The sequence below is a fragment of the Myotis yumanensis genome, unplaced genomic scaffold (genome assembly GCF_028538775.1).
Source record: "Myotis yumanensis isolate MYYU_CA2020_CCGP unplaced genomic scaffold, mMyoYum1.0.hap1 SCAF_1, whole genome shotgun sequence".
Lineage (NCBI taxonomy): Eukaryota > Metazoa > Chordata > Mammalia > Chiroptera > Vespertilionidae > Myotis > Myotis yumanensis.
In genome coordinates, this window is record NW_027223752.1 from 153,004,509 (window position 1) to 153,031,711 (window position 27,203).

Below are 27,203 nucleotides of genomic sequence, written 5' to 3' on the forward strand. Positions count from 1 at the left end.
TTCTTGTTTTTCTAAAAATGGTTTATTTTACCGTCATTTTTGAGAATATTTTGCTAGACATGCAATTCTAGGGTGGCAGTTACTTTCTCTCAGACCTCTGAAGGTATTACTCAACTATCCACTGGCTCCTAGCGATGCTGTTGAGAAGGCAGCCATGAGTCTAATTGCTATATCTTTGTGGATAAATTGCCTTTCTCACTGTCTACTCTTAAAATCTTCTATTCTTACTGTATTAAGACTTTACAATGGTAGGTGTGATTTTCTAATTTTATCCATCTTGTTTGGAATTCATTATAATTTCTGATTTTGAGGATGTGTCTTTCAAAAGTTCTGAAAAGTCTCAAGCTATTGACACTTCAAATGTTGCATCTTCCTTGCATTCTCTATTGTATCCTGCAGAACTCCAATTAAACATCTGTTAGATTTTCTCATTCAATGCCATGGTTCCTAATGTTGCATCATTTACAGGTCTTCATCTCTTCTTATTGCATTCTGTATAATTATTTTGGCTCAATTCATTAATCCTTTCAGCTTTGTATAATTTTCTATTTTACCCTTTCGTTGAGTTTAAAATTTTAATTATTATGAGCTTTATTTTTCAACTATATATATATATATATATATATATATATATATATATATATATATCAGAGGCCTGGTGCACAAAATTCGTGCATGGGGGGGGGGAGGAAGGAAGGGATATGGCCTGGGGACATCAACACCTGGGGGACACACACATGCCCCTAAGTGTGTGTGTGTCCCTCAGCCTAGCCTGCACCCTTTCCAATCTGGGACCCATCGAGGGATGTCCGGCTGCCCATTTAGGCCTGATCCCGGTGGGTCTAAATGGGCAGACTGCCCTCCACTGCCAGCCTGGTCACCCCCAACTGCCCTCCCCTGCAGGCCTGGTCCCCCAAATGCCCTCCCCTGCTGGCCTGGTCACTCCTAACTGCCCTCCCCTGCAGGCCTGGTCCCCCCAACTGCCCTCCCCTGCTGGCCCAGTCACCCCTAACTTCCCTCCCTTGCCAGCCTGGTTGCCCCCAACTGCCCTCCCCTGCAGGCCTGGTCACTCCCAACTACCCTCCCCTGCTGGCCTGGTTGCCCCCAGCTGCCCTCCCCTGCAGGCCTGGTCCCCCAAATGCCCTCCCCTGCTGGCCTGGTTGCCCCCAGCTGCCCTCCCCTGCAGGCCTGGTCCCCCCCCAACTGCCCTCCCCTGCTGGCCTGGTTGCTCCCAACTGCCCTCCCCTGCAGGCCTGGTCCCCCCCAACTGCCCTCCCCTGCTGGCCCGGTCACCCCTAACTTCCCTCCCTTGCTAGCCTGGTTGCCCCCAACTGCCATCCCCTGCAGGCCTGGTCCCCCCCCAACTGCCCTCCCCTGCAGGGGTGGTCCCCCCCAACTGCCATCCCATGCAGGCCTGGTTGCCCTAACTGCCCCCGCCCCCCTGCTGCAGGCCTGGACCCCCCCCAACTGCCCTCCCCTGCAGGCCTGGTCCTCCTCAACTGCCCTCCCCTGCTGGCTTGATCACCCACAACTGCCCTCCCCTGCCCGCCATCTTGTGTGTTAGAGTGATGCTCAATTTGCATATTACCTCTTTATTAGACAGAACTAGAGGCCTGGTGCATAAAATTTGTGCACAGGGTAGCGGGGGTGGGGGGGTGCATTGCTCAGCCCGGCCTGCACCTCTCCAAATCAGGACCCCTCGGGGGATGTCTGACTGCTTCTGGCAATCCAAGACTGCTGGTTCCTAACCGCTCACTTGCCTGCCTACCTGATTGTCCCTAACTGCTCCCTGCTGGTCTGATCACCCCTAACTGCTCCCTGCTGGCCTGATCACCCCTAACTGCTCCCCTGCTGGCCTAATCACCCCTAACCACCTCAGCCTCGTCCTGCACCTGGGACCCAGGCTTCCCTCCCTCTGGCTGGCCACAGGCACCCAGGACCCCGGCCAACTTTGCCTGGGCTGGTTGCAGCTACAGGTGCTGAAACCTGGGACCGTGGGGCAGACGGCTTGTCCCTCTCCTGGGCTGCAGCCACAGGCATTTTTAAATGTCTCTAGATCTCTATCAGGCAGGTTGGGATTCCTTTCTCAAGATTTGTGAGAGTTGTGAAACAGTGTCATGCCTTTTTTCACAGTCGTTTATTTTTTCTCTTCACTGTTGTCACTGCAATGACCTTCAGAGCCACTGCCACAACCAGAACTTCCCCTAGGGCTGTTGTGTGGCTGCTTCGGGAAACTATTAAATTAAATTCAAGACAATACTGCATCAGACCATGAGGAGTACCTGGTTTATTGTTTATCTAATTGAAACCATTGTCCAACCCTACACTGATTTTTTTTTTTTACATGTACTGGAAACCAAAACATTGAACAAAGGCAGAAAACTATATTGAAAGAAAAAGTCCAACTGGCAATTTCTTCAATGTTAGTTTCAGAACTGAACCTCAAGCTATTGTGCACGGGGATCTTGGGCTAGTAGCTCAGGAAGATTTGTTGAGGTACACTGAAAGGTAGGAGGACTCTTACAAGCATGTAGTGCAAGGTTCTTAAAAAGGGCGGTCTACATATAGTGACTGTGATTTTTTAGGTATTAGCATGTGTGGGAATAACAGCTTCCAATTGCTGCTGTAACAAATCCACAATTTAGTGTTTAAAATAACACAAACACATTACCTCACAGTTTATATAGGTTAGAAGTCCTGAGGGCTTGGATAGATGTCTGCTTAGAGTCCCACAGGCAGAAAGCAAAGTTTAGGTTGAATCAAAGTATAGTTGTGCTCCTTTCTGAAAGTTCAAGGGGGAGAATCCATTCCTTGCTCTTTCCGGTTGTTGGGACCTATTTCCTTGCTGGGTATCAGCAAAAGGTGTCCTCATCTTCTAAAACAGCGGTTCTCAACCTGTGGGTCGCGACCCCTTTGGGGGTCGAACGACCCTTTCACAGGGGCCACCTAAGACCATCAGAAAACACATATATAATTACATATTGTTTTTGTGATTAATCACTATGCTTTAATTATGTTCAATTTGTAACAATGAAAATACATCCTGCATATCAGATATTTACATTAAGATTCATAACAGTAGCAAAATTACAGTTATGAAGTAGCAACGAAAATAATGTTATGGTTGGGGGTCACCACAACATGAGGAACTGTATTTAAAGGGTTGCAGCATTAGGAAGGTTGAGAACCACTGTTCTAAAAGCTTCCTAGGTTCTTTGGCTCTTAGCCTTCTTCCTCCACCTTCAAAACAAACAATGGTGGGTTCAGTTCCTCCCACTCTTTTTAGAGGCCAGATGCACCAAATTCGTGCTAGAGTAGGCCTTCCTTCCCCCTGCTGCTGGCACCCGCTTCCCTCTGGCACCCAGGACCCAGGCTTCCCTTGCAGCCCTGGCTTTGTCCGGAAGAACGTCAGGTCTAATTAGCATATTACACATTTATTTTTATAGATTGTCTGTGTCCATGGGTTATGCCTATGTGCATATGCGTTTAGTCCCTCCTATTCTTCACCTTCCCTGGGTTCTCTGCTTTCACCTCCCTCTTTTAAGGGCTAATGTGATTAGATGGAGTCCACTTGGATAACCCAGGATAATCTCCCAGCTCAAAACCTATAACCTCAATCACAGCAGCAAAGTCTGTTTTGCCATGTAAGGTAACACAGTCACAGGTTCTGAGGATTAGAGTGGACATCCCCGGTGGGTCCATTATTCTGTCTACCACAGTGGGCAAAAGTCCAGATTATAGAAACCAGAGAAAGCACATCATTAGTGGAAATGTGAATCAGGACACTAAGGTCCAGATATGAGGACCACTGATGGTCAGAAATTTTTTTCCAAAGCCCAGAAGTCTCTCCAAGCATAAGTGATTGGAGATATTAGCAGAGATCCAGGAGTCAGACAAATGTCTGAGGCCTAGTAGCAAAGTGGTCTTAGCCAATGGACACTAGTAGGTTTTCAGGCACCACCCTTAAATGTATCTATGCTGGTGTGCTTTCCCTCTTGGAATGGCCTGGAACTCTTCATGGAAGAGGAAGGCTTGAGGCACCAGACTTATCTCCCGCCAAGCCATCTTCAGACTTCATTTTGAGGAAGAAAACAGTTGGCATTTTCTTTCTTTGCTTTTCTCCCCCTCCTCCCCCTCCCCCTCCCCTTCTCTTTCTCCTCCTCCCCTCTCATCCCTCTCCTCCTCCTCCTCCCCCCGTCCTCTCCTCCTCCCCCTTCTCCTCCTCCTCTTCCTTCCCCCCTCCTCCTCCTCCCCATCCTCCTCCTCCTTCCCCTCCTTCTTCTCCTCCTCTTCCTCCTCCTCCTCTCCTTTCCCTTCTTCCCCCTCCTTCTTCTTTGCTGGGTTTTCATCATTGTTAATTTGAAACTGAGGAGGTGCCTGTTACTTCTTAGGAAGCAGCAGTTGCCTTATAAATTTCTCCTCCGCAGCCTATTGTGGTGAATTTACATATAATGCAATTCACCCATTTGAATGTAGAGGTTGAGTTTGGTAATGGTATACAGTGGTGTAACCACCACCACAATCACTAAGTCTGAACATTTCCATCACCCTAAGTTTTCTCATGATTCTGCAGTCAACTCTGATCCCCAGCCCCAGGCAACCACTGATTTTTTTCACTGGAGTTTTATCTTCTTTTTAAATTTTATTTTATATTTGTCTCAGGTGTACAGCATGGTGGTTAGATAACTATATAATTTACAAAGTGATCTCGCTGATAATTCTAGTACCTGCCTGGTACCATATGTAGTTATTACAATACTATTGACCATATTCCCTAAGCTGTTCTTTACAATTCTGTGACTATTTTGTAACTTCTTAGTCCCTTCACTTTTCTCACCCATCCCCCAACCTAGCAACCCTCCGTTTGTTCACTATATCCATGAGTCTGTTTCAGTTTTGTGCTCATTTATTTTGTTCTTTAGATTCCACATACAAGTAAAATCATATCATATTTGTCTTCCTCTGTCTGACTTAATTCACTTAGCATAATATTCTCTAGGCCCATCCATGTTGTTGTCAATAATAGGGTTTCATTCTTTTTTTTATAGGCAAACAGTATGTTGTTGTATCAATGTAGCACATTTTCTTAATCTGATTATCTATTGATGGGCATTTGGGTTGCTTCCATATCTTGGTTGTTGTAAATAACACTGCAATGAATATAGGGGTATATATATGTTTTCGAATGAGTGTTTGGGATTTCTTCAAATATACAGGGTGGGCACAAGTAGGTTTATAGTGGTGAGTACATGAAACAAGTTTATTCTTGCATTATTTATTTACTTATTTATTCATTTGTATTATTTGTCTTCTTATTATTGTTATTATTTCATATCCTTACTTATGATTTATCTTTTAGGTAATGATGGCTGGTATTTTAACCTACTTTTGTCAGACCTCTGTATTCCAGGAGTAGAATTTCTGGGTCATAATTTTAATTTTTAATTTTCTGAGAAACCTCCACACTGTTTACATAGTGGCTACACCAATTTGCAACCTTATCAGCAGTGCATAAGGATTTCCTTTTTTTCCACATCCTCACCAACACTTACTTTTTGATTTATTGACAATAGTCATTCTGACAAGTGTGAAATGATATCTCATTGTGGTTTTAATTTGCATTTCTCCAACGATTAGTGATGTTGAGCATCTTTTCATATGTCTGTTGTCCATTTTTATGTCCTCTTTGAGAAGTGTCTAAGTCTCCTGCCTATTTTTTAATAAGATTGTTGGTTGGGGTTGGGGTGGGGGTGTTTGGTGTTGAGTTGTATGACTTTTTAAATACATTTTGAATATATCTTCTTCCATTCAGTAGATCTGGTTTTCATTTTATTCATGGTTTCCTTTGCTGTGCAAAACTTTTTAGTTTTTTTTTAAATTTTTTTATTGCTTAAAGTATTACAAAGGGTATTAGATATGTGTCTTTTGTTTTTTCCCCGCCCTTGACAATCCCCTGGTCTCCCCTACCCCCCAGTGCAAAACTTTTTAGTTTGATGTAATCCCATTTGTTTGTTTTGCTTCCCTTCCCCGAGGAGATATGTCAGAAAAAAAATATATTACTAAGAGCAATGTCTGAGAGTTTACTGCCTATGTTCTCGTCTAGGAGTTTTATGTTTTCAGGTCTTACATTGAAGCCTTTATTCCATTTTGAGTTTATTTTGTATATGGTGTAAGAAGGTGGTCTAGTTTCATTTTTTTGCATATATTAGTTCAATTTTTCTAACACCATTTAGTGAATAGACTTTCTCACCCCATTATACAGTGTGTCCCAAACACTCTAACAGCCGATAGCTCAATTTTGAAAATGAAATAAATTTTAATAAACACTGCCTTTATAATTATTCAAAGTGTATGTATACATTTGTTTGGGACACCCTTTATATTAATTGACCATACAGATGTGGATTTATTTCTGAACTCTGTTCTGTTCCATTGATCTATGTGTCTGTTTTTACGTCAAAACCATGCTATTTGATTGGTTAGCATTGTAGTACAGTTTGATATCAGGTAGCATAATTAATATCTTCAGTGCTGATCTTTCTTAAGATTGCTATTGCTATTTGGAGTCTTTTGCGGTTCCATTTAAAATTTTGGATTATTTGTTCTAGATTGTAAAAAAAAATGTCATAGGTGTTTGGATAGAAATTTCATTGAATCTGTAGATGGCTTTGGATAGTATGGACATTTTAATGATGCTAATTTTTCCTATCCATGAAAATAACATATGCTTCCATTTATATGAATCTTCTTCAATTTCTTTCTTCAGTGTCTTATAATTTTCAGAGTATGGGTCTTTTACCACTTTGGTTAAATTGTTTCCTAGGTATTTTTTTAATGCAATTTAAATGGGATTATTTTCTTAATTGCTTTTTCTGGTAGTTTATTATTCAGGTATAAAAATGCAACCAGTTTCTGAATATTTATTTTACATCCTACTTATTTCAATTCATTTACCAGTGCCAGTAGTTTATGTGTGTGTGTGTATGTGTGTGTGAGTGTGTGTGTGTGTGTGTGTGTGATCTTTAGGGTACTCTATAAATAGTATCATGTCATGCCACTGTTTCATTGCTAATTTTCTGCCTGGATGATCTATCCTTTGATGTCTATGGCATATTAAAGTCCCATACAATGACTGTAGAACTGTTGATTTCTCCCTTTATGTTCATCAATGCTTGCTTTATATATTTGGGTGCTCTTAGGTTGGGTGCATAAATATTTACAAGGGTTATAGTCTCTTATTGGATTGGTCCCTTTATCACTATGAAATACCCTTTTTGTCTCATAGTCTTTGTTTTAAAATCTATTTTGTTTGACATAGCATTGTTACCCCAGTTTTTTTTTTTTATTTCTATTTGCATGAAATATCTTTTTCCATCCCATTACTTTCAGTCTGTGTGTGTCTTTTGATCTGAGGTGGGTCTCTTGTAGACAGCATATGCTTGAGTCCTGTTTTCTTATCCATTCAGCCACCTTATGTCTTTTTTTGTTTGTTTGTTAATCTTCATCCAAGGATATATTGTCCACTGATTTTTAGAGAGAGTGGAAGGGATGGAGGGAAGGGGAGAGAGAGACATCAATTGGTTGCCTCCCACATGTGCTCTGACTGGGGCTGGGGATCTAACCTGTAATCCAGGTACATGCCCCTGACCAGCAATCGAGCCCGGGACCCTTTGGTGTGCAGGTCTGATGCTATAACCATTGTGAAACACTGGCCAGGGTCACCCTATGTCTTTTGATTGAAGCATTTAATCCATTTGCATTTAAAGTGATTATTGATAGTTACATAGTTACTGCAATTTTATTTTTTATATTTATGTTCTTATTGTTTCTTCTTAGAAAAGTCCCTTTAAGATTTCTTGTAATACTAGTTGGTGGTGATGAACTCATTTAACTTTTTCTTGAAGGGAGCTTTTATCTTTCCTTCAATTTTAAATGCTAGCCTTGCTGGGTAGAATAGTCTTTGTTGTAGGTTCTTGCTTTGCATCACTTTGAATATTTTGTGCTAATCCCTTCTGGCCTGCAAAGTTTTTGTTGGGAAATCAGCTGACATTCTTATGGGAGGCCCCTTGTAGGTAACTGTCTTTCTCTTAGTACTTTTAAGATTCTTTCTTTGTCTTTAATCTTTGGCGTCTATATATATAAAAGCCTAAGCGACTGTTTGACCATTTGACCATTAGCTATGACAAGCACTGACCACCAGAAGGCAGACGCTCAATGCACAGACATGGAAACATGGAACAGACTGATGAATCTCAGTGGGAAGGGAAGAGGAGGGAGGGTGGGAAGAGATTAACCAAAGATCTTACATGCATACTAGAGGCCGGGTGCATGAATTTGTGCATGGGTGGGGTCTGGCCGGCCCACTCTGATCAGGACTGATCAGGGGCAGGGCAAGCCAAGAGGAGGGGCCCAGGCATTTGGTGGGCTGGCCCCGCTCCCTGGTCAAACTCACAGTCGAGGGGGCAATTTGCATATTACCCTTTTATTATATAGGACTAGAGGAACTGGGGAGGGGGGTGTCTGTCAGCCTGGCCTGTGGGGATTGGGCTGAAACCGGCAGTCCGACATCCCCCGAGGGGTCCCAGATTGCAAGAGGGTGCAGGCCAGGCTGAGGGGTCCCACCAGTGCACAAATCTGTGCACCGGGCCTCTAGTTTTTATTATAATGTATCTTGGTGTGGTTCTTTTATGTTCACCTTGTTTGGGAGTATCTGCACTTTCTGGACTTATATGTCTTTTTTCTTCAGCAGGTTAGGGAATTTTTGAGTCATTATTTCTTCAAATCAGTTCATAATCCTTGCTCTCTCTCTTTTCTTTCTGGTACCTCTATACTGTGGATGTTGTTATGCTTGATGTTGTCCCAGAGGTCCCTTACTCTATGCTCTGTTTTTAAACTATTTTTTTTTTCTATTTGCTATTCTGAATGGGTGTTTTCTGCTACCTTGTTTTCTAAATTACTGATTCAATTCCCTGCTTCATCTAATATGCTGTTGATTTCTTCTAGTGTATTCTTCATTTCAGTTATTGTAATTTTCTGGTTCTTTTTTTATGGTTTCTATGTCCTTTATATGCTTATTATCTCTTAGTTGAAGTTCCACTAAGTTCCTTGAACAGCCTTGTAACCAGTGTTTTGAACTCTGTCTCTGGTAGACTGCTTGTCTCTATTTCATTTTGTTCTTTTTTCTGGAGATTTCTTTTATTCTCTCATTTGAGACATGGTTCTTTGTTTCTTCACTTTGGCTGCCTTTCTGTGTTTGTTTCTATGTATTAGGTAGATCTGCTATGTTTCCTAGTCTTGGCAGGATGACCTTATGTAGTAGTTGTCCTGTGGGGCCCATTCGCACAGTCTCCTTGATCATATGAGCCAGGTGCTGCAGGAGAGCCCCTTGTGTGGGTTGTGCGTGCCCTTCTGTTTTAGCTGTGTCTTGATTACGGGTGGCATGTCAGTGGATGGGATTAACCCTCAGGTTGACTGTCTGTATGAATTTGCCATGACCACAGCATAGAAGCTGCTGTGTAGGGCTTACCCGATGAAGCAGGATTCACCTCAGCAAGATCTGGTGGCTTCCATGACCTCCCTTTAGGTGTGCTGCTTGTGGAGGTAGTTCGATGGTGTTCTGTTGTCATCTGATGCTGGCCACTGAATGTGTTGGCTGTGGGGCCTCTTGGGACAGCCTCAGATACAGATCAATGTCAGAAACTGCCTGAGAGTGGCCTGGGGCTCCCTGTTAAGAGCTACAAAGTGTTCCACAGATTGTAGCTACCTGTGCTGGGCCTGGATGTATATGGGATGGGCCACGCTATAAACCATGGCTGGCTGCCACCACTTGCAAGCCTGGGGCAGGTCAGTAGAAGGCCCAAGGTACTCTGAGACCTGCTGCTGCCTGCCAGCTGACTCTATAAGGCGCACCTGCTGAAAGAGCCTTGGGCAGAATGTGTCTTGGGTGAAGCAAGGCCTGAGGAGTTAACAGGTGGAGATAATGGAGGGTACCAGGCGAATGAAAAACAAAGTTTGACTGTGTTGGGAAGGGCTCAACACAGAAAAGGGCAGGAACACCTTCAGCTCTCACCCTGAAGCACATAATCAGTTTGTCCTTCTGTATCTCTGACATTCCCTGAGTTTGACTGAAGTTATCTAAGGGAAACTGCAATGCGGGCCTAGACTGATTGTTGCAGAAAGAGCCTCAGGCCCGGGACACGTTGGGAGGGGCGGGGCCGGGGGTGGGAGTGGGGGTGGGGAGCTAGTAGACTTCTCCAGGTTAACTCAGATTCAGATTTGGCTGGTGAGGGACGAGCTTGACACAGGAAAAATGACAACATGTTTGAGCAGGAGAAGGACTCAACATAGGGACAGAGGCAGCTGTGCCACAGAAGTCACACAACTAAGTCTTTCCCTGCATATGCCTGGTGCCCCACCGAGCCACTGTTCCTCCTCCGAAGGCCCAGGTGAGTGTCCGTGAGATTTTGATATTGGTCCTTTAAGAAGACACCTGGGTTTTCAGCAGCCTTCTGGGGTGGACAGAGGAACCCCTGACCAGGGGAGCTTGAGGAGTGAGGCCCTTCACTCCTCAGGGGGGATCTCAGCAGCTGAGATTGCCCTCTGATTCTCAATTGCTACATTGGGGTGTGAGGCCAGGCTGTTTCATGGGTTAGCCCTTCCTACCCGTCTCTACGGAAGCGGTTCTCAACCTGGGGGTCGAACGAACTTTTCACAGGGGTCGCCTAATACCATCGGAAAACATATATAATTACATATTGTTTTTGTGATTAATCACTATGCTTTAATTATGTTCAATTTGTAACAATGAAATTGGGGCTCACCACAACATGAGGAACTGTATTAAAGGGTCGCGAGGCATTAGGAAGTTTGAGAACCACTGCTCTATGGGCTTTTTTTTTCACATCCTTAGTTAAAGGACTATGTTCAACTACTTTTCATTTGGTTATGCAGGTTTATTGTTCTACAATTTAGTTGTAATTCTGGTGTGTTCAGGGGAATATGTAAGTACAGCATCCACCTACTCCACCATCTTGACCAGAACCCCTCCTTGCAGTTGGCATTTTCAATCTAACAGTGGGACTCTTGGTCTATTTAGATTTCAGACTACCAGCAGAGTATCTTTTTTGGGTGGTTTCTTCCATTTCTCCTTGTAAATTGGTTTGAGTTCCTCTCTCATTTGTATAATTTTGCTGAAAGTAGCAAGAAATATTCAGTACATGTCAGCATTTTGATTTTTTCTACCATTTCCCCTAATTATATGCCTTTGTATACAGAAGTATAGGTTTACCAAATATTTTGCCATTGGATAGTAATGGTCACTAACCTTGCATGGATAGGAATGGTCACCAAATATCCTCCTGATAGTCTTCCTCCCCCACTAGGCCATTTTCACATTTTAAATTGCATTACTTACAGCACTTGCATTTTCAGATACCAAAATCCCTATCAAATAGGAATGCACTGTCCTAAAAGCTACAGAAAAATGTGGCTTCCCACAAAGAAATGTATGTGTCTCAGGAAGAAGACTAGGAGTAGGGAGGGTCTTCACGTCTTTCCACACTGCCATCCATTGTGTGTAGGTCTTAATCCCCACAGCTATCACTTCATGTCCCAACATGGCTACTGTACCCCCCAAGTCACACAGTCATTTCAGGCATGAAAAAGAAGGCAAGAGCCATGTGGTGGTGGTGGGAGGCAGGGGGGGGGGAGGGGGGGCGGGGCGCGCGGAAGGGGGGCAGGTAGAGGATGAAGGATTGGGACATCCCAGCACAATCTTTCTTTTTTTCAAACTTCTGGAGACACCTCTCAGAGATTTCTGTTTACATATCATTGGCCATAAGTGGGCCATCAGTAGAAAAAGAACCTAAGAATTAAGCATTTTATTTATAGGGGTCCCCCAAAAATGTATACACATTTTAACAGTTGATAACTCACTTATTTTCACTGCTTTTCAGATTTAACTGATTTGAAATAATGGGTGAAGCCAGACTAAGCTTTGAACAAAGAAAATTTATCCTTAAGTGCCACTAGGCTTTTTTATGGGGGCACATAAAAGACAAAGTACAAAATTGGCAACGGTTGATGAATTGAGGGTGCACAAATGAAATGATTCTTTTTTTAAAAATATATTTTATTGATTTTTTACAGAGAAGAAGGGAGAGGGATAGAGAATTAGAAACACCAATGGGAGAGAAACATCGATCAGCTGCCTCCTGCACACCCACCACTGGGGATGTGCCCGCGACCAAGGTACATGCGCTTGACCGGAATCGAATCCGGGACCCCTCAGTTCGCAGGGCGACGCTCTATCCACTGAGCCAAACCAGTCAGGGTGAAATGATTCTTTTAAAAAAAATATATTTTTATTGAATTCAGAGAGGAAGGGAGAGGAAGAGAGAGATAGAAACTCAATGACGAGAGAGAATCATTGATTGGCTGCCTCTTGCACACCCCACACTGGGAATCGAGCCCACAACCCAAGCATGTGCCCTTGACTGGAATTGAACCCGGGACCCTTCAGTACACAGTTGGACACTCTATCCACTGAGCCAAACCAGCTAGGGCTGAAATGATTCTTGATGTTTGCAATTCCACTGCTTTGTCTTCTCAGCAGTCCCTAGACCAGAATGATCATCAGTTTGAAACAGGCATTGACCAAAAAATAATTTATTCATTTCTGTAGATTTTTTTATATTTTAAAAATGAACTGTATGTTAATAAACACTGGTTTTATAATCATTCAAAGTGTGTATACATTTTGGGGGACACCCTGTATTCAGGGTTCAATTTGTAAAAAACAGAAGGGAGAGCAGATATTGGGCAGGTAAATAACAGTGTTTATATTTATAAAAAGAGATACCCACTATACACTGTTAAAGTTGAAAAAGCAAGGTTAATAAGTATATGTATGCAAACCTATTATTAAAAAACAAATAAAAGAAACTGCTGTATGTATGTTTGTATGTGCATGGAAATATTTTAGGAAGGTTATACACTAAACTAGAATACAACTAATAATACAGTAAATATTATATTGCAACTAATAAATAGGGATTTCATCTAATAAAACATTTACACAATATCTACTATACTGCCAAACACTGTTATATTTAATAAACAATTACTCCTATTATCTTCACAACCACTTTACAAAGTTTTACTAACGTTATTCTTAACTTATAAATGAGGAAGTTGATGTACAAAGAATTAAATAACTTGTCCAAGGTCACAGATCTAATAAGTGTTAGAAGTGGAGCTTGAACCCAGGACGTGTGGTCCAAAGTCTAGGTACCTAACACCTACAATATAATATATATACTAGAGGCCCAGTGCACGAAATTCGTGCACGGGGTAGGGGCGGGGAGGGTATGTCCCTCAGCCCAGCCTGCACCCTCTCCAATCTGGGACCCTTCAAGGGATGTCTGACTGCCCGTTTAGGGATGTCTGACTGCCCGGTGTGAGATTGGGCCTAAATGGGCAGTCAGACATCCCTCTCACAATCCAGGACTGCTGGCTCCCAACCGCTCGCCTGCCTGCCTGATTGCCCCTAACCACTTCTGCCTGCCAGCCTGATCACCCCCTAACCACTCCCCTGCCAGCCTGATCAACACCTAACTGCTCCCCTGCCGGCCCGATTGCCCCCAACTGCCCTCCCCTGCTGGCCTGGTGCCCCCCAACTTCCCTCCCCTGCCAGCCATCTTTGACCACATGGAGGTGGCCATCTTGTGTGTTGGAGTGATGGTCAATTTGCATATTACTCTTTTATTAGATAGGATTTAAATTTTAGTATGTTTTTATTGTTTTCAGAGAGAAGAAGGGAGAGGGAGAAATAGAAACATCAACTGGCTACCTCCTGCATGCCCCCTACTGGGGATCATGCCTTTCCTGGTCATTTGTCTTGACTGGAATTGATCTGGTGACCTCCTGGCACATAGTATGATGCTTAACAAATTGAGCCACAACAGCCAGGCTACATATTATTTTATAATTTAAGCACATATGTACTATTTTATGATTAAAATAATATAAAGCAAAATCCACCTAAGACAGCAGCTGCAATAGCAACAACAACAAAGCAGAAAGAGCATACACAAAGTCTTGAGCAAAAGCTGGGCTATCGAAGGAGATTGTCTTCAGTCCTCCTTAACCACTCCCTTACCTTTGGAGGCTTTTTCATCTCTGTAAGACCAGGGTTCTCACATGTGTGTACCAACCCCAGGAAAGCTCCTGAGGATTGCAAATCCCAGCTCTGCTCTGACTTTCCTCAGAGAGTAGTGCTGCCTGTTGTTTCTCCTCTTCCTTTCTCACCTGAATATAACTGTCCTCCCAGAGTCAAGCATCGTTTTTTTTTTAAATGTATTTTTATTGATTTCAGAGAGGAAGAGAGAAGGAAAGAGAGATAGAAATATCAATAATGAGAGAGAATCATTGATCATCTGCCTCCTGCATGCCTCCTACTGGGGATCCAGCAACCTGGACATGTGCCCTGACTGGTAAGCAAACAGTGACCTCCTGGTTCATAGGTTCATGTTCAACCACTGAGCAACACTGGCTGGGCATTGAGAGTTGATAATTTATAATGGTACTTGTTTGCCCCAGATGATGGAGAAGTTCAAGAGTATCGAGAATGGAACCCTATCATTTCTGCATTCAGGGAAATAACTAACATTTATTCTGTTTTGGAGATTCTAAGGAGCTTCCCTATGCTGCTCATTCAGTTCAGTCTTCATGAAAACACTGCAATGGTTTCCTTCCTATTTTACAGATGAGGAAACGGGACTCTGTGAGGATAATTGACTTGTCCACCTCATTCTCACTGATGAGAGTGGCAGAGCTGATCTTAGGCCTGATTATCCTCTCCCCAACCCACAGCAACCTCCATCTGTGTAAACTTGGTTGGCCAGAAATTTCCACATATGCTATGAATGAAATTTGTGTCTAGAACAGTGAAAATTCGTCATCCTGGCAAAAGGAAGCTTGAGGTGAAAGAACTAAAGGATGGGCAGTGGGAGTCAGTTACATGGCATTGTTTTCATACAGTGGCATATTTTGGTTAAAGCAACCTGCATGAACTTTTGGCCTCAGCTATACTTTAGTTTTTGACAGTCTCTTAGTTTATGCTAACTACTGGAAAATATGTGTTTATAAAGCTCTATATTTTCTTCTTTTCCAAATGCTTAGTTCCTCTTTGCTTTATCTTGGGAAAAAAATGTATAGCAGATTGTTGCTTTGGATGATGCAGGATGATAATATTCATGTGTTGCCAATCTACACTAATAAAAAAGAAACATGCAAATTGGTGTCACTCCGCTACCCTTCCCATTGGCTAATCAGGCGATATGCAAATTAACTGCCAGCCAAGATGGTGGCCGGCAGCCAGGCAGCTTGAAGCTAACAGGAGGCTGGCTTGCTTCAGTGACAGAGGAAGCCAACGTTCCCCGCCTGCTGCTGCAGGCCACTGAGCTGGCAGTTTGAAACATTGTTACAAATATAGAAGCTAAACAAAACCCCAGAAACCTGCTTTCAGCCAGCCAGGATCTCAGAGCTGGAGTTGAAACAGTGTTTCGATTCTAGAACCCAAACAAACCAGATACCTGCTTTCAGCAGCCGAGGCCTAAGAGCTGGAGCCAAGCCTCAGAGCTAAAGCTAGCCCAGAATAAAAAAAAAAAAAAAATGAAAAAAAGGAGCAGTTGGGAGCTTCAGTCACCTGCCAGCCTGAAAACAGCCCTCAGCCCCTCACCCAGACTGGCCAGACACCCCAGGGGGGACCCCCACCCTGAAGGGAGTGTGACCAGCTGCAAACAGTCATCAGCCCCTCACCCAGGCTGGCCAGGCACCCCAGTGGGGACCCCCACCCTGATCCAGGACACCCTTCAAGGCAAACCAGCCAGCCCCCACCTGTGCACCAGGCCTCTATCCTATATAGTAAAAGGGTAATATGCCTCCCAGCACCGGGATCAGCAGAGCCGCGAGGCCTCCTGGCACCGGGATCAGCGTGACAGGGGGCAGGGACCAAACCCCCTGATCGCCCTGCAGCTCTGTGTGTGACAGGGGCCAGGGCCACAACCTCCCTATCCGCCCTGCTCTGTTCGTGACAGGGGAAGGCACCCCAAACCCCTGATCAGCCCTGCTCTGTGCCTGATGGGGGGAGCTCCCCAACCCCCTGATTGTCCTGCAGCTTGGTGTATGACAGGGTGCGGCGCCCCAACCCCCTGATCAGCCCTGCTCTGTGTGTGACAGGGTGCGGCACCCCATCCCACCCCCCATGGGCCCTGCTCTGTGTGTGATGGGGTAGAGCCATAACCTCCCCATCGGCCCTGCCCTGAGTGTGACAGGGTGCAGTGCCCCAACCCCCTGATCCGCCCTGCTCTGTGTGTAAAAGGGGGCGGTGCCCCAACTCCCCTATCGGCCCTACTCTGTGAGTGACAAGGGGGAGCTCCTCAACCCCCTGATGGGCCCTGCTCTGTGTGTGACAGGGGGGAGCTCCCCAAACCCCTGATCGACCCTGCTCTGTGCGTGACAGGGGGCAGCGCCCCAACCCCCAGATTGGCCCTGCTCTGTGCATGACAGGGGGTGGTGCCGCAACCTCCCCATCGACCCTGCCTTGAGTGTAACAGGGGGCGGTGCCCCAACCCCCCAATCGGCCCTACCCTGAATGTGACTGAGGGTGTCATCGCAACCTCCCGATCTGCCCTGCTCTGTGCATGACAGGGGGCGGCGCCCCAACTCCCCAATCAGCCCTGCTCTGAACCCGACCAGGGGCTGCACCTAGGGTTTGGGCCTGCCCTCTGCCACCTGGGAGCAGGCCTAAGCCAGCAGGTCATTATCTCTCGAGGGGTCCCAGACTGTGAGAGGGCACAGGCTGGGCTGGGGGGCCCCCTCTCCCCCCCGAGTACACAAATTTTTGAGCACCGGGCCTCTAGTCTATATATATAGAAGGCTAAGCATTCATCCGACTGGTAGTTATGATGCACACTGACCACCAGGGGGCAGATGCTCAACCTAGGAGTTGCCGTGACACGCACTGGCCATTTAAAAATAAATGGCATCATGGACTTTGCACCAACAAATCAACACTTGGCTTCCCCCAAGTGGGACACAGGCCCCGCTACCACCCCGGAGTGACCAAATCACAGCCAATGCTGCCAAGATCCCATGGTGCAAAATGCAGCCCACAGCCCAGCCCAGCCTGGAAATGGTCACTGTGAGCGCCGGGTAATGAAGTCACGTAGCAACGCATGGTTTCCTCTCCCTAGTGCAGTGATGGCGAACCTTTTGAGCTCAGTGTGTCAGCATTTTGAAAAACCCTAACTTAACTCTGGTGCCGTGTCACATATAGAAATTTTTTGATATTTGCAATCATAGTAAAACAAAGATTTCTATTTTTGATATTTATTTTATATATTTAAATGCCATTTAACAAAGAAACATCAACCAAAAAAATGAGTTTGCGTGTCACCTCTGACACGCGTGTCATAGGTTCGCCATCACTGCCCTAGTGACTAACCTCCTTGGAGTTTCTTCAGCCCAGGAACCCAACTTGATTTATAGCTAGATGCAAACATTTTACAGTTTAACCAAATGTTTGTGAAGTGTTTTCCCATGCCTCATCTCATTTGATCCTCACAGAAGTCCTGGAGTAGGTACATAGGAGACTCGGTAGAATCCTATTTCCTTTTCATTAGCAAGACACGAATAGTGATATTAAAATATTTATTCTAATTAATTTCCTTTCTATGTGCACGAATCCATGCACCGGGACACTAGTGGTTTTATAAATGAAAACATAGTATAACTAAAAGATAAAAGTTTTAAAGGTAGAGAGGATCTTATAAAAATAAAACCTGTGCCCATAATGCATTGCAGTGTTTGTTGGCTTAAGAAATACCAACATAACATGTATTCAGAGACATGACCATAAATGATGCAAGTCAAGTCTTTGTTCCTGCAATAAACTTGTCAAAAGAACAAACAAAGATATTTTGTTTGCTCAACTCTAAATTCTCTGAAAAGGTTTTCAGACCTGAGGGGAGAAGTTTCTGAAGTTGAATAGCATGACCAACACTTTACTTCTGCTACTATCGCCCCACAATTGTACCTGAACAAGTTGTTGAGCAGTATTAGAAAATCTAAGCAAATTTAAATTTATAAAATCTGATGTAGTACATTTTAAAGGGGAAATCTGTAAAATGAATTAAATTGAAATAGTAATTGAGCCCTATATTCAGAACTAAAAGGAACCTGATAATGTATTCGGGGAATATTTCTTTCCCAAAGATCAGGGGAGACTCCCTTTTCTCTGCTAGGCCCACAGATAATTGATAGATGTTTTTAATAAGGCACAGCAGGTTTAGAACTTGGAAAAGCAGACATTGGTCAGAGCAGTATTTCAACAGCGTCTCTTTTATTTTTAAGGTAATATTAACTAAGCATTGGATACTATGCACTCTGATTTGTCAGATCTGTACCAGTGAGTTGTTTTTTTCTTTCTGAGCGCTATTTCTTATATCCCAGGGGAGAAAAAGTCACACACATCACTTCCCCTCTGCCCTGTCTCCCAACCTCAACTTATTTATTTACTTATTTATTTTGGTATAACAAAGGTGAAGATTTATTGAAGAACAAGTACAGACTCCCACGTGGGAAAGGGGAAAGGATCTCACAGCACAGACTTCCACATGGGGAGGGAGAAAGAGTCCCACCAACTTCCTGTTTCCATGGTTTATAAAGGCTGCAGGCCTTGATATCCCCTCTGATTGGTCAATATTCCCTTTGATTTGGTTGCTGTAGTAACTCCTGAGGCCCCGTCACTCATTGTCCTCTGGGCTTTCTTCCTCCTTTTTTATGTTGTAAATATAGACCTTTTGGCTACTCCCAGTTCCCTTGTCTTATGTAAATGTAACTCTTGCCTCTCCCTTGTCTTATGGAAATGTAACTGTGCCTGGCTCCCTTGTGTTATGGAAATGTACCTTCTCCCAGCTCTCTTGTCTTATGGAAATGTAACTTCTCCCAGTCTGTAGCCCTGTGTTTTTTTCATGGACCCCCAATTCTAAAAATTCCCTAAACCTGCCTGTATCCCCCTAAATTCCTATTTCAGTCCCCCTTCTGATTAGAAAACCCCAACTGCCATTGGAGACAGGGGATGCCCAGTCTTTCTGTCTGCTTCCTGCTGGCAAAGGGGTCATAGTTGGGGCGATAGGCAGGGTTCCATCGGTCTAAGGGTCCACGGAAGATGGCCGTTCCACGTGGAGGACCAGTTGTAGCTTTAGGGCTTCTAAATGGGAGGATATAAAACATACCAAAGGTAAACAAGCAATTGTTAAAGATGAGTAATAGCCCTAGCCAGTTTGGCTCAGTGGATAGAGCCATCAGCCTGGGGACTGAAGGGTTCTGAGTTCGATTCTGGTCAAGGGCACATGCCTGGGTTGTTGGCTCAAGCCCCAGTAGGGGGCATTGTAGGAGGCAGCCAATCAATGATCCCCTCTCGTCACTGATATTTCTCTCTCTCCCTCTCCCTTCCTCTCTGAAATCAATTTTAAAAAATTATAATTAAAAAAAGATGAGTAATTAAAAAACAGTATAAACCAAGTTCTAAGAAGAGGAGCTAGCTAATAGAGATGGTATTATATCTTTAATTGGTGCCCAGACTTCCTTTTAGCAAAGCTGCTTGCAGCAAGAAGTGTTATTCATGGCACCGACTTTGCCCAGCTCAATCAAGGGCTTCTCTGTGAATAAAAATCTGTGGAGGCTTGAGAAGGGGTTCCAGTCTGGTTGGTGGTAGTGGTAGCATAAGTTGTCCTATAGACTAAGACTTAGTACATTTTACTTTGAAAGAGATGTGGGAGATATATATATCTAATTGAGATTATTTGACCCTGAATTGGGCTGTTTATAACATACTTAGTAGTTAGGGATTTGGAGAGCCAGTATGGCTGAAAAATTTGCTACATTAGGGATACAAAAAGGAGCTATAAGTAGGAGCATCTTATGGTGTTTCTGGGTCCCAGCAAGGGCAGAGAAGGTCTCCTCAGGAACCAGCCTAGGATTCAGGTGACACTTATAAAAAGACAGAATAAGAATTATTAAAAAGTGAAAACACTGTTTATTTAGAAATACCAGAGTATGTTACTTATCTGGCACTCATTGACTCCCCAAGATCCCTTCGAAAGAGAAGTTTCAGGTCCTCTAGAGCAGTGGTTCTCAACCTTGGCTGCACATTAGAATCACCTGGGAATCTTTTTAAAATCCTGATTTCTGGGCCTCATCCTCCGGAAATTCTGTTTCTTTGTTATGAGGTGGGGCCACAACATTAGTAACAAAGAAACAGAATTTCCAGAGGATGAGGCCCAGAAATCAGGATTTAAAAAAGATTCCCAGGTGATTCTAATGTGCAGCCAAGATTGAGAACCACTGCTCTAGAGGCTCACATGAATAAGAATCCGGTGATTCAGTTGAGGGTAATACAGCTTCATCGTCCTCCAAAGCTTTACTTGAGACAGATATATCCAGGAGTCGACTCCACTGACCTTGATTGCAGTGGGAGTGGATACAATGATGGCATAGGGACCCTCCCATCGTGGTTTCATAGTGGTAGAGAGGGTAGGTAGAGCCTTAATGAGTACCAGATCTCCAGGTGTTAGCCAACCTCCACCCTTTTAGAAGAAACTGACAAAAGGAGGCTCACAGAGGAGGTCATGTGATGTATACAGCCTGCTCACTGCAGGTCCCCTCTCCAGTGACCTACCTTCCTCTATTATATTCAAAATAATTAATAATAATGACACCTGACTATAACTTTTTCTTTCAAATTTAGGGTGCTGAGAGGCAGGCTTCTTCTATTCTCCAATAACAATACTATAAATTAGCAAGCATCCAAAAATGCTCATAACATAAAGTAAGATACACAGGCTGCAGAACTCCTCATGCATTCATTTTCTCTCTCTGTATAGATTCTCTCTTCTTTTAGAGCTCAGGCAGATTATTTCTCTGGCACTGAATGGCCCAAGTCTTGTAAAACTCAGATAGCATCTGTCAAATCCATTTTCTTTCCTGATGAAGAAAGATAGCTACCAGGCAAATGGTCCAGAAGCATATTTACCTGAAAGTCAGGATTGGCCAAAGATCAACTAGTGCAGCTGCCAACAACCGCTGGAATTACCTTCACACCATTCTCCACAGATGCTACTGCCAGAACACCTGAAATTAGTGGGCCAGAAAGAGAGGTGTATTCGCGACTTTTGGAGTGCCTCTTCGCATTTTCGGGCAGTCTTTTTGCATGGAACTATTAACTCCTCTACTATAAATTTTCTCCAGTTTTCTTAGCTTCATTTCTGCAGTCATCCAAGACAATATCCTCTCCTCCCATACATCGTGACCTGTGCACTTTTGTTTTTCCATCCTGAGTCTGTGTGAAGGCTTTGGCAAAGCTCTACATCCTCAGGAAGTGGTGTCAGCATCAAAGATGTCTAACGTATCAGTTACTAAAATCACATTAGCTTGAAAAGAAATGAAATTACTTCTGCAACTGCAGAGACTAAGATAAAAAATTAAGTTTGTGATGACCTCGAGCTTGAAGCAAATTCATTTACACACACACACACACACACACACACACACAACACTGCCCTGCTTTCTATCCCTGCTCTGATTTCATTTGTAATCTAGTTTGTGGCTTCCAAAATTTTATGTTACTGTGTGGAGCGCATCCTTGAAAATATTTTGCTTTCTTACATTGTAGTTTATATAAAACCTTGGGTATATGTGAGGCTGCCCATTAATTGCAATAGCCCTTCAGTCATTATTTAATTAAAATGTTCTGTTTTGCAGTTCAAGAATTTTGAGATAACATCATATTGAAGAAAAGCCATACAAAAAAATCTTAGCTGATATTTATTTAATCCACCACTATCTCACTTTCATGGATTCTGATTGTGAATTGAAAGAAAAATCCCACTCATATGCAATTGTTTTCCATTTTAGTAAAGTTTGCATATTATCCATTTATATTGGGGAGCAATTAGTTTTAATAATAGCAACAAACAAAAGTGGAAGGTGTTCCACTTACCAGTTAAAAATTCTCTCTTGATTTAAAAACAAATGTGTCCAAGATACATGCAAAAAAAAAAAAGAAAAGAAAGAAAAAAAAAGAAACTAGACCACTTTCTTATACCATATACAAAAAACAACAACAAAAACTCAAAATGGATTAAAGAAATATAAGACCTAAAACCATAAAACTTCTAGAAGAAAACATAGGCAGTAAACTCTTTGATATTGGTCTTCCAATATTTTTTGGATATGTTTCTCAGAGAAAAGGCAACAAACGCAAAAATAAACAAATGAGACTATATTCAACTAAAAAGCTTTTGTACCATGAGAGAAACTGTCAACAAAATGACAAAACAATCTATTGAATGACAGAAGATATTTGTAAATGATATATCTGATAATGAGTTAAAATCCAAAATATATTCGGAACTCATACAACTCAATATCAAAGAATGCAAACAATCTCTTTAAATAATGGGCAGAGGATCTGAGTAGACATTTCTCCAAAGAGGACATACAGCTGGTCAACAGACACATGAAAAGATGCTCAACATCATTAATCATCAGGAATATACAAATTAAAACCATAAGGAGATATGACTTTACACCTGTCAGAATTGCTATTATATATATATATATATAAAGAAAACCCCAAAGAATGAATGTTGGTGAGGATGTGGAGAATAGAGAACCCTGGTGCACTGTTGGTGGGATTGTAAACTGGTGCAACCACTATGGAAAACAGTATGTAGGTTCCTCAAAAAATTAAAAATAGAACTACCATATGATCTAGCAATCCCACTTCTTGGAGTTTATTCAAAGAAATAGAAAATACTAATTTGAAAAGATATAGCATTCCTAGATATATTGCAGTATTATTTACAACAGCCAAGCTATGGAAGCAATCTAGCTGTCCATTGACAGATGAATGGATAAAAATGATACTATATATAACAAACTGTTACTCAGCCATAAAAAAGAATGAAATATTGCCATTTGTGTCAATATGGATGGACTTAGAAGGTATTATACTAAGTGAAATAAATCAGGTAGAGAAAGACAAATACTGTATAATTTCATTTATATATGGAATCTAAAAAAATAAACAAAACAAAAACAAACTCAGATACAGAGAAAAAACTGATGGTTTAGCAGGTTAGAAATGGGAAGGGTTTGGAGTTGGCAAAAGGTAAAGGGGCTTAAGGAAGTACAAACTGCCATTATACAATAAGTCACAGATGTAATGTACAAGGTAGGGAATCTATAAAAATAAAAGTGTAATATGCAAATCGACTGAACAACCGAACAGCAGAATGAATGTCTGGACGACCTTCTGGACGACCACACTGACACGCACTGGCGCCAGGCCAGCCAAGGCGGGTGCAATGCGATTGGTTGGGGGGCCTGTCATCACCCCTCGATTGCCCCATAAAGGGAGGCCCAGGCCACCCTCTGCGGGGTGATTGATGGGAAGGGGTCCGCAATTACCCCAAAGAGAGAGGCCCAGGCCACCCTCTGCCGGGTGATCTATCAGGGGGCTCTGTGGAACTGGGAAACTGGGGGTGCCTGGCGGCAGATGTGGGCTGCACTAGGCCAAGGCAGGTGTAGGCAGGGGCAGAGCCACAAGGTAGCTGGGGTCACTAGGCAGCCAGGGCTTTGAAGGCCTACCCTTGTATGAATTTCACGCATTGGGCCTCTAGTATCCTATATAATAAAAGGCCAGAGACCATAACGGCATCACGATCATAACGACCATTAGACCAGAACCACCACGGTCCCTCGCCGGGCTGGCCCCACCCCCCAGCAAGCAGTTAGGGGCGATTCTGCAGGCAGGCAGAGTGGTTAGGAATGATCAGGTAGACAGACCAGCGGTTAGGGGTGATCAGGTAGGCAGGCCAGTGGTTAGGGGTGATCAGGTAGGCAGAAGGCCCCTTGCAGGGCTGGCCCTGCCCCCCAGCAAACAGTTAAGGGTGATCAGGTAGGCAGGCAAGTGGTTAGGGGTGATCTGGCAGGCAGGCAGAGGTGGTTAGGGGCAATCAGGCAGGCAGGCAGAGGGGTTAGGGGCGATCAAGCAGGCAGGCATGTGAGAGGTTAGGAGCCAGTGGTCCCAGATTATAAGAGGGATCCTGGATTGGATAGGGTGCAGGCCAGGCTGAGGGACACCCCCTCACCCCCATGCACGAATTTCATGCACCAGGCCTCTAGTAGTTAATAATATCATAATAACTATTGCAACATGGTTACTTGACTTATTGAGACAATCACCTTGCAAGGTATATTTACATCTAATCACTGTGTTATCAGTACACCTGAAACTAATATAATATTACATGCCAACAATAATTAAAAATAAATTTTAAATAAAGCACATGTGTCCAGAAACAGCTCTGAACTGTGTTTTTATACATTTTACCTCTAGCCTGAAGACTATTTTATACCATATATAGTAGCAATGAGATATTTTAAAGACAAACTATGGCAGTTGAATATCATTTAACTACTTTATCAAAAGTAGTCCATTCTCACATCCCTTCATGCTCACATGTTCCTAGGATTCTGACTTTAGAGGGAACCAGCACACATCACTTTCTAAGAACACACCTTGACCACACCCTAAGCATTTTTCCTTGCTAACAATATGCTTGCAGTGTCTTGTTTGTGGTGAGGGAACAAGAAACCCCGCAGAATGCCTCACATGTACATGTTTCCACTGAACAGAAAAGATGAGTCCACAGGCCGGGTGTGCGGCGGAGACCCTGACTCAGGAGGAGGAGGAGCAGCAGCAGACGCGGAGGATGATGGCGAGGCGTTCCAAAATCATCGAGGAGCTGGTACAGACGGAAAGGGACTATCTCAAGGATCTAGAGCTGTGCATTAAGGAAGTGGTTCAGCCCTTGAGAAATAAACAGGTAAATGCAACTTTGAACCCCACCGGCCGTCCTAAATAGGATCACCAGCTCCAGGAAATCAAAGCACCCACCTTTATCAGTGGTAGCTTCTGCCGCAGTGAGGGGGGTGGGGTGGGGAGGGTGACGGGTTTTTTCTCCTGAGTCCCCAGGTTTGGGTAGATGGGCCTTTTCCCTGGGTCCCCAGGTTTGGGTCGGCGGACGGTATCATCAGACTCACTTCTTGTGTCAGTAGAGGGACACCTGAATCTAGAAATTTCCTTCCTTCCTTCCTTGCTTCCTTCCTTCCTTCCTTCCTTCCTTCCTTCCTTCCTTCCTTTCTTTCTTTCTTTTCCTCACTCAAGGATATTTTTCCATTGATCTTTAGAAATAGTGGAAAGAGAGGGGGAAAAACACAGAGAAACATGGATGTGAGAGAAACATATCGATTGGTATGCAACCTCTATAGCTGCTTGCCCTTGACCGGAATCAAACCCTGACCCTTGGGTCTGCAGGCTGATGCTCTCTCCATTGAACCAAACTGGCTATGGCTGGAAATTTCTTACTGATTCCGTAAGAGTGGAATAACATTCAAAGTCATGATAAAAATTTGCTCTCTAGTTCCATTGCTAAGTGTATCAAATAATTTTTAGTGTGTCGTCTTTTATTTAATATAAACTAGCTGCATGTGATGTAACTTCTATTCTGGCATATATTCATGCTTATCAACAATGTTTTCATTTATGTGTCTCTTAAAATACTAATTTTAAATGTACATGGCATCAGACTCTACTACTACCTACCCTCCCTATGTTGCAGTCCCACCAGTCACTTCTGTTCTTTGAAAAATTTAGAATGTAGCCCACTGTTCTCTCCCCTCTCCTCTTCTTCACTCTTCTCCTCTCCTCTCCTCTTTCCCCTCCCCTCTTCTCTCCCCCTCCCCAATAATGCAGACATAAATTTTAGTTGATTTTAATATTCAGGCAAGTGGTCCACATAGCCTCCAAGCCTCTCACTCAGTTCCTTGCCTTGCTCATGCCCAGTCATCTTTCCTCGAACCTCTCTCACTCTGAGGACATACCCTAGAAATGCCATTACCAATAACTTCATCTTCTGAATTTCAGGCTTACTGTTTTCCAACCCTCACATCCTCGCTCATAGCCCACTTCCACTGGAACTCTCTGAAAAATTTTTGATGCCACCCACCAGGATCTCCAAGCTATTGATCTGACCACCACCTACCTTTTCACTGTCGATCAAGCTCACACTTGGTTTAGTTTCCATGAGTCCTTCATTATAATTACTCCTGGCCAATAAACTCAATTCCCTTTTGTCTTTCTCTTTACATTTACATGTCTGAAAAACACTTCATGAAGGTCATTTTTTCTGCCTACTTCACATTATTACCCACACCTTTGAACCAATCTCTTAAAATTCATGGCCATTTTCTTCAAGTGAGGCCTCTGGTACGTCTCTGAAAGGATTCTTTCACATCTTTTTCTTTCTCCTCATACCTCGCTCTCTCTTATCTCCTAACTCTCAGCTAACATCCTTTCCCATCATTCATTGAGAAAATAGACACAATCAGCAAATGCACACACCCTCAGCACCAAACCTACCAACCTACCTGAATCTCTAGCCACATAACTTGGCTAGTGGTTCCTGCTTCTCATTAAGGATAACCTCTCTCCTAACCCAGTGGACCTTTCCCCTCGGGCTTCCTCTAGGACAGTGGTTCTCAACCTTCCTAATGCCGAGACCCTTTAACACAGTTCCTCATGTTGTGGTGACCCCCAATTTCATTGTTACAAATTGAACATAATTAAAGCATAGTGATTAATCACAAAAACAATATGTAATTGTATATGTGTTTTCCGATGGTCATAGGCGGCCCCTGTGAAAGAGTCGTTCGACCCCCAAAGGGGTCTCGACCCACAGGTTGAGAACCGCTGCTCTAGGCTTTCATGCCTGCAGTGTCCTTTCTCCCCTGCATCATGGCCTTTACCCTCCCTCTTGGATATTTTTCATCTTCATTATCTGCTATCATAAAAACAAAAACATAAAAGAATTGTCTGTATTTTCCCTTTATTTCTTTCTCTTTTAACTTGCATATAAAATATTTAATATGTATAAAAGCATATGTGACTAAGATGTGTTTATTTCAAAGTAAGCACATTTTACCAAAAATTTGTCCCTGTGATGAATCAATGATCAGTATAAAAAAAGACTAAATATATAAGGAAAATATTTCTTTTGATTCATAATCTATTT

The 27,203-nt window shown here is 43.3% G+C and overlaps 1 protein-coding gene across 1 annotated transcript in view; it reads left to right on the top strand.

The window, feature by feature from the left end:
- The window catches only part of ARHGEF38 (Rho guanine nucleotide exchange factor 38), a 139,461-nt gene that overhangs the window by 20,576 nt on the left and 91,682 nt on the right, over positions 1-27,203 (top strand). The window contains exon 2 of the mRNA XM_070408580.1: positions 24,766-24,956. Within this exon, the coding sequence (XP_070264681.1) occupies positions 24,766-24,956 (191 nt within the window). The remainder of the gene's footprint in view (positions 1-24,765; positions 24,957-27,203) is intronic.